We start from the raw sequence: 16261 nt of genomic DNA, 5'->3' as shown, positions 1-16261 counted from the left end.
CCTCGGAGCAGTGAGCACAGAGCAACAGGTCATTATATTTCCCCAGCAGTGAGGCTGTGCTCTCTGCATGGCTGTGACAAGCTGTGGGGGCAGAGGGGACCGGGGAAGGGGTGCTCCTAGTCCACCCCGGCTCACAGGCCACCTGGAAGGATGACAGAAGGACCAATCTCCTCTTTTTACCCATTTTCACATCCCCACTTTAGGACACAGACACAAGTCAGTGATGCTTTTCATAAAGACAAGCCAGATTAATCCACCAACAGCCCCTAAGACACAGTAAGTTTGGCCAGAGATACAGTCACTTTATTTTGGAAAAAATCTTTTCACTTCAAGCCAGCCATCAGAGAATCACAGCTGAGCAGGCTGAATACAGCTGTTGTCAGAGCTGGTCCGTACCGAGCTGTTATTCCAGCCCTGGAGGGATGGGGTTTGCCTCCATGGGGATGCAGCAGGGAGCAAAGGCAGTCTGAGCTCCACAGTCTTAACACAAACAGCCTCCAAAAATAACACCCCGACAGTACAGGTGTAGCTGGATTTTATTTATAGAGAGCAAAGGGAGCCAGGGCTGTGTCCCACATTTCATCAGGCCAGTAAAGGTGGGCAAATGGGGAGCAACGATGCCCGTATTCCTGCGTTGCCTAACTATACATGATCCATATTCCTCAAGTGACACACATGTCACATATATCACAGTGTTTACACCCATCATCTGCACAAGATGCCAAGGTGCATTCGAGCACTTGTAAGCACTTCTATCACTGTAAAGCTGTTCTCCCACTCCTGGGCATATCTTAAAGCTAAATAGCAACAGACCCTTTGGGATTAAAGAGGCACAGATGTCCTTTCAGCATGACTTTCCCATGGAAGTTACATCCTGATGGCTCTGGAGAGCTGTTTGCTATGAGCTGTGTCATTCTGTGTTGCAACACACCAGGGAGAGAGGAGAAACAGCTTTGAAATATTCAACATCATCTAGCAAACACGCACACTGACACTGTGACCAGGCACACATCACAAGTTTACGTGTGGGACAAAAATAAATACAGACACACAAAAATAAGTAACTGCCAGCAAAAACAGACTCCGAAAAGAGTGACACCACCCTAACTGCAACTGGATACCACAGTAACTAAAAGTATGGTGCTGTAGGTTTTTGCCTGCAGGAAGGGGAACCTCCCAATAGTTGTTTCAGGACTCATTGCAGCCCCCCCAAACAGCAATCCCCCTGCAATGCAAAGTACGATCACATTACAGTCTGCTGCCAGTCAGCAACACACACACAGCAGAAAAAGCTACAGCCAGTCTCTCCCACAGCAGCATCGTGCTCCAAGCGCCCGATGGCAGCGCAGGCTGAGAGCTGAGCTCCATCTCCCAGATCCCAAGCGCAAGGATGGTGGCCAGCAAGAGGGGCTCCCGGCTGCCCAAACACTTTTAGATAAACTGGTTGATAAAACACATTTAACATAGGAAGTATCTCCCCCAAAGCCAGAAGTCGGGGCAGAGGCACAGCGCTGGCTGTTTGAAAGCGGTATTTGACAACAGCTCAGACTATCAGCCTGCCGGGTATCCTCATGCCAGGGCTGCGTGAGCTGCGGCTCTGGCACGATGCTCTTCCCCTCATCCCATCCCAGCCGCCGCACCCGGGATGCGTGCACTGAGCAATCAGACAGGTGAGCAAGCACATGTCTGTCCGGTGGCACGATACTTTTTTTTAAAAAACAAAACCTGGGGCGATTACCGGGGGGTTTTACCTGGTAGACATCCCGGAGGCCGCACCATGCTCGCAGGGCTTGCCGACAAGCCCGCAGCCGGGCAGCGTACCACCTCCTCAGTGCCGCCACCGTCACCGTCCAGACGAAGCGGCTCCCGCTGAACAGCAGATCCTCCACCCCGCACATGAACACCGAAGCCATGAGCTGCTCCCGTCGGCAAAACAAAATCCCCGTCCCGGCTGGCTCTCGCTCCCTCGTTCAAACGCCTGGCATGACGGCAGCCCGGCTTTATACGGCGGGCGGAGGGCAGGGGTGTTGCACAGAGCCAGGGTCAAGCCTTAAAACAAACTCCTCTTTCACGGCGCTTCCTGGGCAGATTCCCAGGCATGCCCCAGCCGCCCGCGCCTGAAGCCGAGCCAGCGGCTGCAGTAGCTCAGCCCTACCAGCAGCTCACACAGCAGCCTTGTCCTTCTTAGCAGCTTATATAAATCTCTGTTAAGCTCCAGTAGCTACCACTATGTTTTCTAATTAAATTTTAACCCTTTTGCCATATGCACTGACAACCACCCCATTTAGACGCTACAGGAAAAGAAGGAAACCGCTCGCGAGCGTTAATCGCCACCATGGTTCAGTAAGCTGGGCAGGCGCTTCGCACGCAGCTCCCGCCTAACACCCAGCGCTATCTGCCTCCAACACCTCATTATCTGCCATACAGGGAACAAAGCTGTCATCGTTTTCTCCCAGCTCAAATTATACACTAGAAATCCTATTTTAAAAAGCACCTTCAGGAGCCAGAGAATGGAGAAAGAAGAAAAAAAAGGAATCAGATTACTCCTGCAGATATAGATGCACTAACTTTTTTTCCAGCTCAGATCATAGCAGATGCCCAGAGCACAGAACCATCTCCCTGCTCTAAGCCTCTCCCTTGGTTGTTGCATCATACTGATTCAATGCTCAACACCTGCTAAGAGACAATTTTGTTCTACTCTTAAACTAACACAACTCCATTAATGCAGCATTTGCTGCATGAGAAAAAGCTGCCTGTGCTAGTTGAGCTCCTCACAAACAGCCCACAGCAAATAAACACTGAAATAATAGTCCACAAGAGAATCCAGCCTTGCCTCGATACTTGGTATAAAATTAAGCAGCACCCTGCCCCTTTGGGGCTTAAACTGTTAATGCCAGCAAGCCACACCTTTCATTCATGAGCTCTTTCCTATTAAAAGCTAAGGAAGGGTGGAAGTCAAAGGGCAATTAATCTTTTTAACACCCCTCAGAGGATTTGACATTTCCTAAGCTTTTTGGGCCAGAAGCTGCAAGTGGGGGGGCACATGCCCCCATCCACGCCTTGCTGAAAGAGCAGATTTTTGGCTAAGACCATCAGCAAGACCAATCTGTAAAAGTTCTCTTGTGCAACAGAATGAATGAAAAGGGGACAGGAACAGCTTGCAGAAAGCTGGATGGGAAAGTTAAATCCCATGGCATTGCTGGTACTGCTTCCACAAGGGCACTGCCTGCAGACAGCCTCGACACCAGAGCTGCAGCAGCCCCATCCCAAACACTCTTCATGGAAGACACCCTGCATCCCTGTAGCACAGGGCAAATATTCACAAAACCCATTTCATTCCATATTAATCCACCTTCTTCGTATTGCAAGAGCCTACACTCACGCACGGTGAGCTCCCATGTCATAGTTGGGGTGATGTAATTCTGTAGACAGATGACTGCCTGTTTTAGACAGACTTTGGACCTGTGTCTCTGAGCACCACACTTTTTCCTTTTTATGCCTAACGAAGCAAAAGCAGCTCTGCTTGTGCTAGTATCTATTGGCTATGCTGCTGCCAAGGAGTTTAAGTCTCTCCCAGCCTTGCTTTCACACAGGAAAAAGAACTATATTTCAAGTGTTATTAGAAGCTGTTACAAAGTGAGCCGGTGCAGAGATACAGCTTGTTATAACAAGAGGCAAGTAAAGACTCAGGCTCTACATGGAAATCCAGCACCCACGTACCCACCCCCAAGAGTTCTATTGCCCCTTTGACTGCTGTTTTAGAGCCTGTGGCCACAAGGAAGTCTTCCTCCCCCTCCTCCAATGCTGGCCATCACCACAATTCTGTGTTTAGAGGACTACATGAGTGTACAAAATGGAAAAAGTTTCCATCTTCCACCGGAAGAGAGCAGTGACAAATATCTACAGAGAATTACTCCAATAACTTAAGCCAGTACCAGCGCCAGGCTCGGCAGCGGGTAACTGCCATTCCCTTAGATAACGCTGCTTTGGAGAGGAACCAGCCAGGAAAATCTCCAATGGCATCTGTGCGTTAAGGTCAAGTCATATCCAAATTTAAACAGAGATAAAAAAAGAAAATCCAGTTTTCAACTTCCATTTCTAAAAGAAAAGGAGCTTTGTAGCTAAAGAACAGCGCAGGGAACAGCTCTGTCCTGCGCCAGGAAAATCCAACCAACCCACCATGAAAAGTTTAAATGTTTCTGCTCTGGGCCTCCTGTCCTCAGTGCCTTCTCATTTTCCCTATCACTTAACTAGATTGAAAAATTAAGGATGAGTATTTTCTCCTTTAACACAGCACAAGGGATTTATTTTTAAAATTGGTCTATGATCCATGGTATCTTTACATTGAACTTACACATTTTGCACAGTTACTCTTTACGCTTCACAAGTTACTGCATGCCTGAGCAATGGCCTCAGATGGCTCCATCTCAGAAGGCAGAGCCATATGTGCTCACACCCTCCCTCCTCAGTACTCCCAACCACTTTACCCATCAATATTTCCATTACCTTGTGCAGGCTTTATGCCCTTACAGTAAAGTTATAGCTCCACATGTAGGCTAGAGCAAGGCAAGAACCTTCTCGCCACCCTTACTTAGGGTACATGGGCTTCAAAGTCCAGTCTCATGAATAAAAGCTTCTCATACATCTTGTCATCCCTTCCGCAGATGAAGTAGGTGATAAAGAAATAAGCAGCAAGTGCCATCTGGACTTCACCTTCCCAGTTGACCCTTGAACCTGCGGCATAGCATTGGACACTCACAGAACAAAAAAGAACAAAGAAAGTTTATGATGCAAAGAGCTAAACGCAATTTAGAATAATTTCGGTGTTTTAATATGCAGCTGATGAATTACCCATTTGAATCAGTCTTAGACTTCTATTGACTTCCACTTTCCAAACCTGATTGCAAGTGGGTTAATTTCAAGTACCTAAATAAAATTCAGGCTCCTTAGAGTCAGAATAGACATCACAGAAAATTCAGCAAGGCACAGCGAGTAGGATACTCGGATGGTTTCCAAAGGCTGTAGTATCCAGATCGCTGTTCTGCAAGGAAGGAGGGGAAGATAGATATCTCAGGAAAGATCTTTGTAGATGTATGTACCCCTTTCAAGGGAACACAGGAGACAGCTACTGCAAATCTACTTGATGTACAGTCATATGAACAACAGGGCACTCATTTCTGGTAAGGAATAAGCCTACACTACAGGAATCTAAGGAGAACATCACTTAAAAAGACAACACAAAACTTGATATGTGGTTGATTCATGCTTTTCCTTACATTATTGATCATAGTTCCAGAATAATAAGTATTAAAAGAGCACAAAGGCTTGCTACCCACATAATAGGAAAAGATGATCCCAAGTGGATTCTCAGGCTTCCTTGCATGTTATCTTATGTGCCAAAATGAATGGAACAAGGCTTAGCTGAAATTGCTGCTTTTCTTTTCAAAGTAGCTCATATGAAGTTCACCTGAATAGAGAATTCATCTACCTGTGAGACCAGAGCATCACTCTTCCCTTGTATCTACAAAGCAGTATTGCCCCTAGACACAGCTTTTGATTAGACATATAGGAAGAAGGACATGCAAAGTCCCTAGTGGCAGATAATGAAATTAAAGCTTTGATCATTTTTGGTCTCTGAGCCTTCAAACAGTAAAAGGCAAGTTATTGTGCAGATGCACAAAATGCCTAATTATATGGCTAGCAGATGTCTGTCCTAACCAGTGCTTTAAGACACACTTTAATCCATAATTTGTCCTCATATATTGACGACACATGATTGCAACCAATATTCATAATGTTCTGTAAAGCAAGCAGTAAAGTTTAGTGAAGACCAAACACAGAGACAGCCTTCACAAGGTTATAAGAAACAGTTCTGTCTCATGGCACACATCACTATTTTGAAATCTGCTGTTACCTCAACTCCCAGGGTTCAAACCCTCAAAGCCCTGATACCCTGGGATGGTCTTAGGGCAACAATAAGCATCGTTGAGGTCCATGCTGGCACTCAAAGGGCTCTGTCCACTGAATTCCCACCAGACACCAGCTGCAGTCCCACCTCATCCTGCTACACCCAGACATGTTTCTCCTTTCTGCATAAATCCACATTTAATTTCCAAAGTTCTCCCATTTTGCTCCAGTTACAAGCCAACAGGGCACAATTACACTGCTTTTAAAAATATATTTTTAAATGCCCAAAGGTGCTGATTTATAGGAGTTTTCATGAGCACGAACAACAGGATTACTTGGGAATTAGGACTCTCAGACAACACTGAAGCTGCACATCCCCCTAACACTTTTTTAAGTTCCTGTCAACAAGCCTGTCAAGCTGTGAGTATTAATGCAATTAACTCCAAATAAAGATGAAATGACTTTTCAAAAATCATTTTTGCTACACTCTGGCCCTTAATTACCAACTTAATAAAGATAAAGTGAAATACAGTCATCAGGCGCCCTCACTTTGATGTTGTAACCTCTCAGTACATAAGATGCTTAAAAAGCAGCACCAGTGCATAGGATAAGCCTGTAATCCAACCTGCCATGATCAAGAGCTTTTCAAGTTCTGGTAAGAAGTGTTTGTGAACCAATTTCATTCTTTGAAATTGTTGAGAAAAAAAAAAATCACAAGATATTCCTAACTAACCTACTTTAATCCTTTATATTTGCATGAATTTTTGGGACCTCTCAGAAATAAGTCTACAGTTCCACAAAGATTTATCTACCTCCACTCACATTATCAAACCTTAATTTAGAAAGCAAATGAAATCTGCATGAAAGGACCAGGCTGCCACCCTTTAAGGCTAATAACAGCATCCAATGTAGGTATTCAGACCCTTCCCCAGGTGCTACACCAGGAATTTGGATTCCCAGCTTTTGCCCACTGAACTGCACCCAAGTGACTGATGTAGCTGGACACCACAACTACACCCCAAACGATCCACAGCTGCAGAGGGAAGTTTTGGTACCTAATGCTATTCTCTCTGGGTGAGGCACAGCCTCTAATAAGCTCCTTTAACAGCAGCCTTACATACTTTTAAATGTCTTACTGCCTTTTTTCCCCTCCTCCGAGAGCTCAGGCTGTACATATATTGCTCTACACTAATGATATAAACATAATGCAGTCAAATAAACACATTTTTAAAGATGAACAGCCGCTCTGCCAGAAACATGAATTTCCTGTATCCCATAGTAAACTAATTAGCACTTCACATCAGAAATGAAGTGCCACTGCTTTTTAACTTTATAAATGATTAAACAGCTTGCAGTCTGATTCCTCAAACAGCAAACTTTCCTACCCGCTATACCCAAAACTACAAAATCAGGTCAGGTTCAAAACAAGTAGCATATGCTCCAGTTTCACAAGTCAGGGTTTATCATCTTTTGCTATCACCATCAGAACATGTCACCCAGTTTTTATGACACAGATCTAGCTCCTCCAGTAGTTTATGGCCAGACCATCAGGGGTGTAATTTGGCACAGCTCCACCGACTTCAGTGAAACCTCAATGTCCACACGGATATAAGCAGGTGAGGATGTGTAACTCGAAGTTTACATACAATTTGGCAGCAGTGAGCATGACTTTTAATGCATGTCACTATTTAACATATACTTATATACAAATTTTATTTAAATTTTTATTCACACATATTTGTAAGCCTGTAGAAGTCTACAGCCCCATCAAGTCAGTTTGCACAGAAAAGATACATAAGGGGAAACACCACCCCAGACTTCTGGAGAAGGATGGCTGAAAAAACATGAGAAAAATTGATTTCCAGCTGAAAGAGGATTTGTTTCTATCACACACATACAGTCTGCAAATGCTTTCAGACAAACTGCTTTATGCTCTCTCTCAGCAGCACAAGTGACAGCAAGCTGGGGACCCACAGGAAGGTTGCCATCTACCCAGTCACCAGCACCTCTCCCGGCACAGAGACCTGCCCCAGGACACTGTACAGGGGGTCAGGATCAATGTGGTGCTGCCTTCCCTGCTCCAGGATGGGGCAGGAGCCTGGAGATCCATCCTCCTCTCTGCTTTGTGGGAAGGGCTTCCTTCTCAGGGAAAGCTTCATCAGGAGAGGAGAGTCACTACCGGTGACACGGAAATCATCCTGCGCTCGGTGCTACTCCCAAGTCACATCTGGAGGAAACCAGAGATCAAACAAGCACAGGGTGGAAACCTGGAGCATCCTCAGAGCTGCAGAGAAAGTGACACCACCGCCGCCACCTTTCCCGGAGAGGGCTTCACCCAGAGCCACACTGTGACCAGGGCGGTGGTAGTGCTGCTGGAGGAAATGATTCACACTGCTCCAGCCCGCTGCCGGGCCAGACCCTCGCAAGAGGGAGGCACCCCCGACCTCCGCTTTTGGGCGGTCTCTCCAGGGAGCACCCATGGGAAGCAGTGGCATGGAGCAGAGGCTGTGGCTGCCTTTGCAAGCTGCTGCAGCAGGAAGAGCAATTTCTCTCCAAGCTGCTTATTTTGCCTTCCTGGTGTCCTGCCCTGTACCAGGTCGCTCTCACACGCAGACTGTGCCTGTGCCTCCCACCCCCGATAACCAGCCCAACCCTGAGAGGGGACCAGGAGCCTCTGCAGAAGAGCGGCTGAGACCCTGCAGAACAAAGGGACAGACAGCTGTCACATGCATGAAAATAAGTGATAGGAAGGGACAAACCCACATTTTCCTTCTACAGTCTCAGCAGTCTCATGCCTCTATCCCCCAAACTGGCAGGGGAGTAACAAAGTGCACAAAATACTTTGAGCATCCTGGTCCTGGAGGCAAAATTATAATAGCTTCTGTGCGCTTATACACCATTCTGACAAAATTCCCACCTCACCTGCCCAAACATCCAGCTGGGTCAGCACAGTCCCTTCCACCTCCCACTGACACCTGCTGCAGCTCCCCAGCAGCTTGGAGCAACACCGCACACCTCTCTGGTTTGCATTTTCATGGTGCATGTCACTCTTCCTGTCCATCACCTTACTGGAGCCATGAAATGCTTCAGGGTCTTATCAGAAGAGCAGCAGGTTCAAGGTCTGGAGGACCAAGGGGCTGGCAGGGAAATGCATCCAGCCCCACCGGTTTGTCCTGCGCTTCCCACAGCCCCAGCAGGAAGGTTTCTTCCCTGGCTCTGCCGACAGGTCACTCGGATGGGCACCGTGCTCCCCGACAGGTACCAAACCTGCTCAGCTTCCCTCCAGCCCCACGATGGATGCCAGCATTGCCCTGCTGCTGTCCTGGCCAAAAATGGGACAGCGTCTCCTGCGTTTCAGTTGGCAAGGAGTATTAAAGGGAGCCTGAAGAAGTCAGGTAATTACTTTTGGATGAAGTATTTCATGGTAGATACAAATACGTGAGGAGCATGAAAATCCAGGGCTGCCCCAGCTTTATGATTATTTTATAGCCTCGTTAATCTATGACAAATGGGGTAGAATTACTACATAACCTAAATACCAGGCAGAGATCTACAACGCTGTAAGAAGCGGCATAAATGAGATAGTAAAGTTTCAGCATTTTGCATGATATATATGGCCACGAAGACAAAAATAACAACCCAAACCTATCAGTCTCCTGACAAGAATCTTTTAAAGAGTGAGAATAAATGATGTATAACTATTGTAATTATATCCTCAGTGCATTCATTCTCTCAGGATGAGTAACCCAGGATGCTGTAGCCTACAGAAAAATCATGACTCAGAGCAATGCTCTGCCCTTGATTAGACTTTATGGGTCATGCCTAGCCCAGAAAAGGTGTACACCACCCAGGAAAGGACTTGTCCTTCCCTGCGTACATGCTCAAATGACAGTTTAGATTACTACATCCTATTAAACATGAGCAGAGAGACCATCTTGGATGCCTTTGTGCTTCTCCCTACCCCCAGTTTCAGACCATAAAAACCCAGCAAAGCAGGATTCATTTCTGCGCCCATTCAGTATTGGGCACACCAAAGCACCAATACAAGCTTTTCAAAAATCTGTATTTAAAGTCACCAAGCCCCATCCCCAGTGTTGCTGGCTGGCAGAGCGCAGCAGGGTTGATGGCAGCAGCGTGGCACAAGGCAGCTGATGCTCTCCCAGGGCCACAGTGCTCATCTCATCTACCCCAGAATCCAGACCACCAGCATCCAGCCCCACAGCCCTGGCATGCTCGAGTAAAGAACAGTCCCCATGCCATTTTTATTTCGGATTTGAGCTGGCACAACCTGAAATCAACAGGTCCAGTTCCACCTGCCACGGCTGAGTTCGGTTCAGAGCTTTGAGGCAAAGCAGCGCATCTTCCCAGCCAGTTTTTGCAGAGGGAGAATCACAAAGCAGCAGAGACAGCACCAGAAAGTAGAAGAGGCAAAAAGAAATGGTAAAGTAAATCTATATAATAAGTTGCCAGCACTCTTGGTGCTGTGGAGTGATGTTTTCTGAGAACGCAGGTCTGCTGCAACTGTGCTTCTCAAGCTGGGACGCAAAACCCCATAATATCCAATGTATCATCTCTTGCTACAGCAAGTGCCTCATTTTACTAACAAAGTACCAGTACAGTGTGCATTTGCCAGCTCTGGACAAATAAATGGGGAATAACCATCTAGAATTTGAAAGGAGGCAAATCAGTATGTTCTGTTGTCAGAGCAGGTGAGCTCTAGCGTGTTTCTTACAGGGGAGCCTCGGTGCTGAGTGCTTGGCCATGGAAAAGGAAACAAGTCAAGCAGCTCAAGGCATTTCCCCACAGAGGAACCACATCGCTTAAACAGGGCACTAAACGTTGCTGTGAGCAGGACTGAAGCACGCTTTCCAAAGCACACGAGCTGCTGGCCATTCAGAAAGCAGGTGTGCATCCAACGGCACGAGGCCACCGGGCACGAGGAGCAACTGAACCAAAGGAGAATGAAAAAGAGCAGCCTTGAAAGGGTGCTTTTATCTTAAAAAGGCCTCCAAAATAAACAAGCAGCATGCCATGGGATTGATCCAAAGCCCATTGAAATCGATGGAAAGACTCCAACTACCCTCAATAGGCTCGCAGCAAGGCCGGGCATGCCATCAGAGCTCCACGTGCTGCCCCACCAACAAGCTGACCCCCAACAGTTGGCTGATCCAACTCTTCACTGTCATGTCCTGCAGCTCTTCCTGCCATTCCTCAGTTCATCTCTCCTTGGCCTCAGCAAGCATTTTTCAATCACTAGCTACTCGAGCCATCCACATTTTTTTGTTATATTAAAATTAAAAAATTGTGATTTTTTTTTTCAGCCCAACCTCAGGAACATGGATGGATCAGAAATCCATCATCCACATAGCTGGGGCCCACAAGATATATATCAGCATAAAAAGCCTGAACCATAACTCTGCCTCATATATCATGATGTGCCTTCTGGAACCACCACACAGGTCAGTCCTTCCCCAGTTACCACCCTTGCATTTACACTGAAACTTTCGGTATTTGGAGAAGTCATCTGCACTGATACTACAGAAATTCAAAGTTGTTCTTGCCAAGAAAGATGGGCCAAATTACAACAACACATATTTCGCATGTTCAAGCTGAGCAGAGCCCCTCCAAGAACAAGAGCAAGGATTCCTGGTCCAATTTTCCCTCCTTTTTTACAAAAAAGCACCCAGAGAAAGGCCTGACGCCAGCAGTGGCTGTATCCAACGCCCCTGGGGCAGGAGCAATGACATCGGGAAACGTCAGAAACTCAAACAATAAGAAAGGAAGTGGGAAGGGAAAGGCGGAGGGGACAGTGGGATGGCTGCAGTTGCTGGCTCAGCCCATTCAGGTCAGAAGGAGCTCACCCCTTCAGAAAGCGGGGTGCAGGTGTCAGAGCTTTGTCCCTGCCAGGGGAGGTTTCCCCACATCTCGTCCCTTTCTCACAGCCCCCAACCACACACATGTGGCACAGCACCGCGGTCTTGCCCATGCCAGCTCCCCGCTTGCCAGCACATCTGCCACCACAGCTGGTGGCCATGGCCAGACCCAGCAGGTAAAGCTGTGCAACAACCCCTTACCCCAGTACAGCTGGGGGGTGACGAGATGGGTGCAGGGGGGTTACCCCAGCCCACTACTAAACTGGACTCGCTTGTTTTGTAGCTTACTAGGGAGAATAAGGGGAGAGGCAACAGCAGAAAGGGAGAGTGGATTTTTACTAAAGGGCTGTTGATAGCACAGACTGTTAAAACTCATCTTCAGCAAAAAAAAAAAGAACAAACCACTTTTCAATATAGTTTGGATCCAGCATTTTGTTCTGGTTTTTAACCCCTTTAAACTTTTCCCTAGTCACCTTGGCAGAGAGGGAAGCAGAACAGACATGCTGGGAGCAGGGCTTTACCTCGGCCAGGCTCCCCGCAGTTTCCTCATCTCTCTTCTGGCTGTCCTGCAACAACAAAAACTCCCCGATGGGGGTCAATCTGGGACCATTCATATGCTTAAAAAAAAGTTATTCCTGCTATAGCAGGCACAAATGAGAATTCAGCATTTGTTAACAATTATCCTAGGCAATAACTTCAGTCTCCCCCTCATACTTCAAATGGAAACAACGCAGTAACTGAGTAGTACCTGTTGGCAGAGAAACTTTTAAATAGATGGATAGGAGTGGCTGAAATGGCTCCCTAAAAGAAAAATTCTCATTGAGTTCCCCCCCCCCCACCTTTGGGATATAAAGCAGGCTTGCAAGCTGCCCTTGCTATTATCAGAGCTGTGATTCAATCAGCATTTCATGGTCCTAATTAATGGGCATTTGTTTTCAGGGGCATGATTCCTCATTTGCCAAGACTGCAAAATTATAATGCATTTTTCCCATCCTCCTTGGAGAGGACATGATGAGAGCTTAGCCAGGGAAAGGAAGCCATTTGGAGCAGGAAGAGGATGCTTGGAAACAGAGCTGGAGTGCTCATATTAGGCCCTTTCTGAGGTCAGAGGATCAAATTGACATTAAAAAAATAGCTGGTATTCTCATTCAGGTTAATGGGCAAAAGTGTAGCACAAAAAGCCCTTTGCCTGCCTGTTCCACAGCAGGTCACGCCATCCTGCCCGGCTGCTCCTGGAGGATGCTTCCCAGGAGTGCTGCTCCCAATCCTGTGCATGTGGTTGGAAGGGAAAGGGACAGGGGGCATCAAGCCCAGGGAAAACAGAGCACCTGGTCCTCTTCTTACTATAGTCCTACATCAGGAGGAAGAAGGAAGACTTCCAGCTACTGCTGACTGGGTGTGTAGCAGGGCCCAGTCTCATCCTCTTGTCCCATATACCTGTTTCTCAAGTCTTGAAAAGCCACACAAGGAACAGAGGGACCAAACTCCCTTCTCCTTACACGCACCTGTCCCTCTCAGTACAGGACACTGGGGATATCAGGTAGCTCACCAGGTCCTGTCCCATCTTCAGCATCCACCAAAGCTGAGGTTGCTATATCCCTCATGCCCCCTATATCCTAAACATTTTTCATCCGTTAGGGAGGCAAACAAGGATATTTGGGCCACAGTGGGGAAAAAAGATTGGAGGAACTGTTAGGAGACAGGCAGTAGCTTTAGGGTGGGAAAAATTCCAGGACTAGGGGTAGAGAAAGCACAGCTGTAGGCTGAAAGGGGCCCCAATGTACCATAGGCTGCCCATAGGAGAATAACATCTCATTAGGGGCACAGAGAGAGGACTGGTCCTCCCCTACGCAGCCCTGTCCTTCCCATCGCACTAACTGCCCTTGGCAGGACACAGGGGCATTGGCCCCTTCCACACAGAGGCAGCAAGCTCCTGCAGCACACAACTCATTCCTAGCATTCACACAGAAATGGTAAGGGGAAAATAAATTCAGGGATCCAAAACCAAATGTAGTGGATGCTACATTTCCAAATCCTCTGGGAGTAAAAAAGTTTTATATATATCATTTACCCCTTTCTCCTGCTGATTGTTAAATCAAAAACCCCACAAGAACACAGCAACCACCGGAATACAATTCATGTTTCTGTATTGCTAAATTATACATCAGTCTTACAGCAGATAAAATTGTAGAACAGCACCATCTGTTTCTCAATATGCTTGCTGCCAGCTACCATAGCAGGGATTTACTCGCATATCCCTTTTGAGGTACAGCTGAGCTGACGGGCAGAATGTCTGTCACTGGAGAGAAAGGGATCTTCACCTGCCCACTGCATGTTTGGGCTATACCCTACCGAAAGGTGGGGACAGATCATTTGTTTTCTGACATACGGGTTAGGCTTGCAGTGCCAGCTCTAGTGAATAGACCTTGATGATGCTATGAATCCTTAAAATACTGCAGGAGAAAGCACATTTTCCAGCTGTTTGTGCCTTATGCCAGAGCACATTTATATCAGCAATTTCATTTCTAAATATTCCGATGGTTGCTGCAAGATTTTCCATTATGATAGATAAAGGGGAAGGAGAAAAACAGCCAACATTTCCACATCTTTAGATTGAAATTTAAGGGACTTATACACAAGTACACATGAAAGTCTCAGTCATTAATCAGGGAGCTTCCAACTTCTTGGATCAATCTTGGATTTGAGCAGACCTCAAATAGTAGCCAAAGCACCAGGGAGCTCCATATAAAGCAGATCCTGAAGGCAACTGTCCCCAGGGGGGTTTTGGTGGGTGCCCAGACCCAGCAATGGGGGCACAGGGTGCAAGGGCTCAGCTCCCCTCAACATCCATGGTAGACATTGGATCCAAATGAATGCCTGATCCACCAGCCAGCCCAGCATTAGGAACTGCACCAGGAGCAGATCTGCCACTGGCAACACCCACTCAAAGCAAGCTTAGGAGAAGCTTTCAAATACCCTTCGTGTTCAGTCACTTCTGATCTGAGCTCCCAGGAGAGCCTCCACTGAGCACAGGAACACACACATCTCCAACTCAAAAGGCAGCAACAGTCTCCCAGGCTCAAGCAACTCAACTCATCAACTCAAACAACAAATTTCTCTCACCTGAGACTCAGGAGACAGGTACCTTCTGGAAGTGAAAGCTGCTTGCACACCTTATCCTCTGCCACACACCATAAAAAAAAAAACTTTTCTTTAACTCTGTATCCAGATGCTCCGGTCAGTCCCCCAACATCAGCTCGAGTCTTCTGCAAAGCCTCCTCCGTTGCACAGCCGCCAGTCGAAGGCTGCTGGCCACACACCACGGCACCCAAGCTGGTGGCTGCAGGCAGGGGAATTCCTGCAGCACTGGGAGAAGAGACCAAGCACCTCCCAGGGCACCTGGGACAAGAGAGCGCCTGTCAGGAGACGAAAGCAGTGAGCAAACTGGTTCAGCCTGTTGCTGCCTATGCTGAAGGCCAGCCCAGCACAGGAGGTGTTTAAGTCATGTGTTTGCTCCTGCCCCAGCTTGGAAGGGGGAAAAAAAAGAAAGCAGCTTCATAGGATTTAAGACTTTCACTTAACCATTTTCAAAGGACATAACTGATGACTAAAAAGAGAACCAAACGAGAGTTAGAACTTCAATACCAGAGTTGTAACCAAACAGCCTCTTCCTTCTTTTTATATGTATGCACCTCAATTTCCACAGCCCTAGTTTTACTGTTCAGTGTCAGGAATGGGGAGCCTTGTTTCCACTTCTCTCCCCCTCCAGCCTCATCTGTTACACAGGCTATACAGAACCATTACAACCAGCATCACTTTACAAATGACAAGCCCCCATGTGTCCTAACTTCCCAGGAAAGGAGAGGATCCATGAACATTTCAAGAAAGTTTCATCTGATCTAGAAACACAACCCATGATACCTTTCTTATGCCTTAAGTATCTCAGTTCCCACAGTTGCAGGTTTCAGTAGCTGTTTTGTTGCATATGGGATGCACCATACGAATGCACCAGAACACACAGCAACTGGCTGCTGCGGCTCTGAGCCAGCACTGTGCTGAGGGAGAGGCTGATCCTGGGCTGAGTTAGCCTGGCTCCATTCAGTACCAGTGACCACAGGAGGATCCAGCCTGCCCACAGCTGCAGGACTCCCCCTCGACTGTCAGAAACATGCTCAGGCTTCAAACTCTTCAGGTCAGCTGAAGGAGCTCAGACCTCAGGTCACTTCCTTATTTCCCCTGATAAAATCACTTCCTAGGGAGAAATTGGGGTATTAGATGTCTCATCCTTCACCACCGTAGGCCTACTAGTGTTCGTGCTTTGCTGCATTTCAGCTGCCTCTGCCTTCTCGTAGAGAACTGTTGCTATTCAGGGAGAGATTCACCCACTTCACTGCACATCCCTGGAGTGTGTGTGTAAAATCAGCACCCCCAGAGCCACTGCCTTCCTTACAGCATCCAGAGCACTCTGCTTAGAGAATGCA

General features: G+C 47.2%; 1 protein-coding gene across 6 annotated transcripts in view; it reads right to left on the bottom strand.

Moving 5' to 3' along the window:
* FRMD4B (FERM domain containing 4B) overlaps nt 1–16261 on the bottom strand; it is a 134582-nt gene that overhangs the window by 82074 nt on the left and 36247 nt on the right. For 2 of the 6 annotated variants that reach the window (XM_054838339.1, XM_054838340.1), the window contains exon 1: nt 1752–2101. The exons of 3 other annotated variants lie outside the window; for them this stretch is intronic. In XM_054838339.1, the coding sequence (XP_054694314.1) occupies nt 1752–1913 (162 nt within the window). In that variant the 5' untranslated portion in view covers nt 1914–2101. Of the gene's footprint in view, nt 1–1738; nt 2102–16261 lie in introns of those variants that run through there. One more of the 6 variants, XM_054838345.1, reaches the window with a different exon arrangement.

This window comes from Grus americana, chromosome 11 (assembly GCF_028858705.1).
Source record: "Grus americana isolate bGruAme1 chromosome 11, bGruAme1.mat, whole genome shotgun sequence".
Taxonomy (NCBI): Eukaryota; Metazoa; Chordata; class Aves; order Gruiformes; family Gruidae; genus Grus; species Grus americana.
The sequence above is the reverse complement of the archived record's forward strand: the minus strand, read 5'-3'. Positions and strand labels throughout refer to the sequence as shown.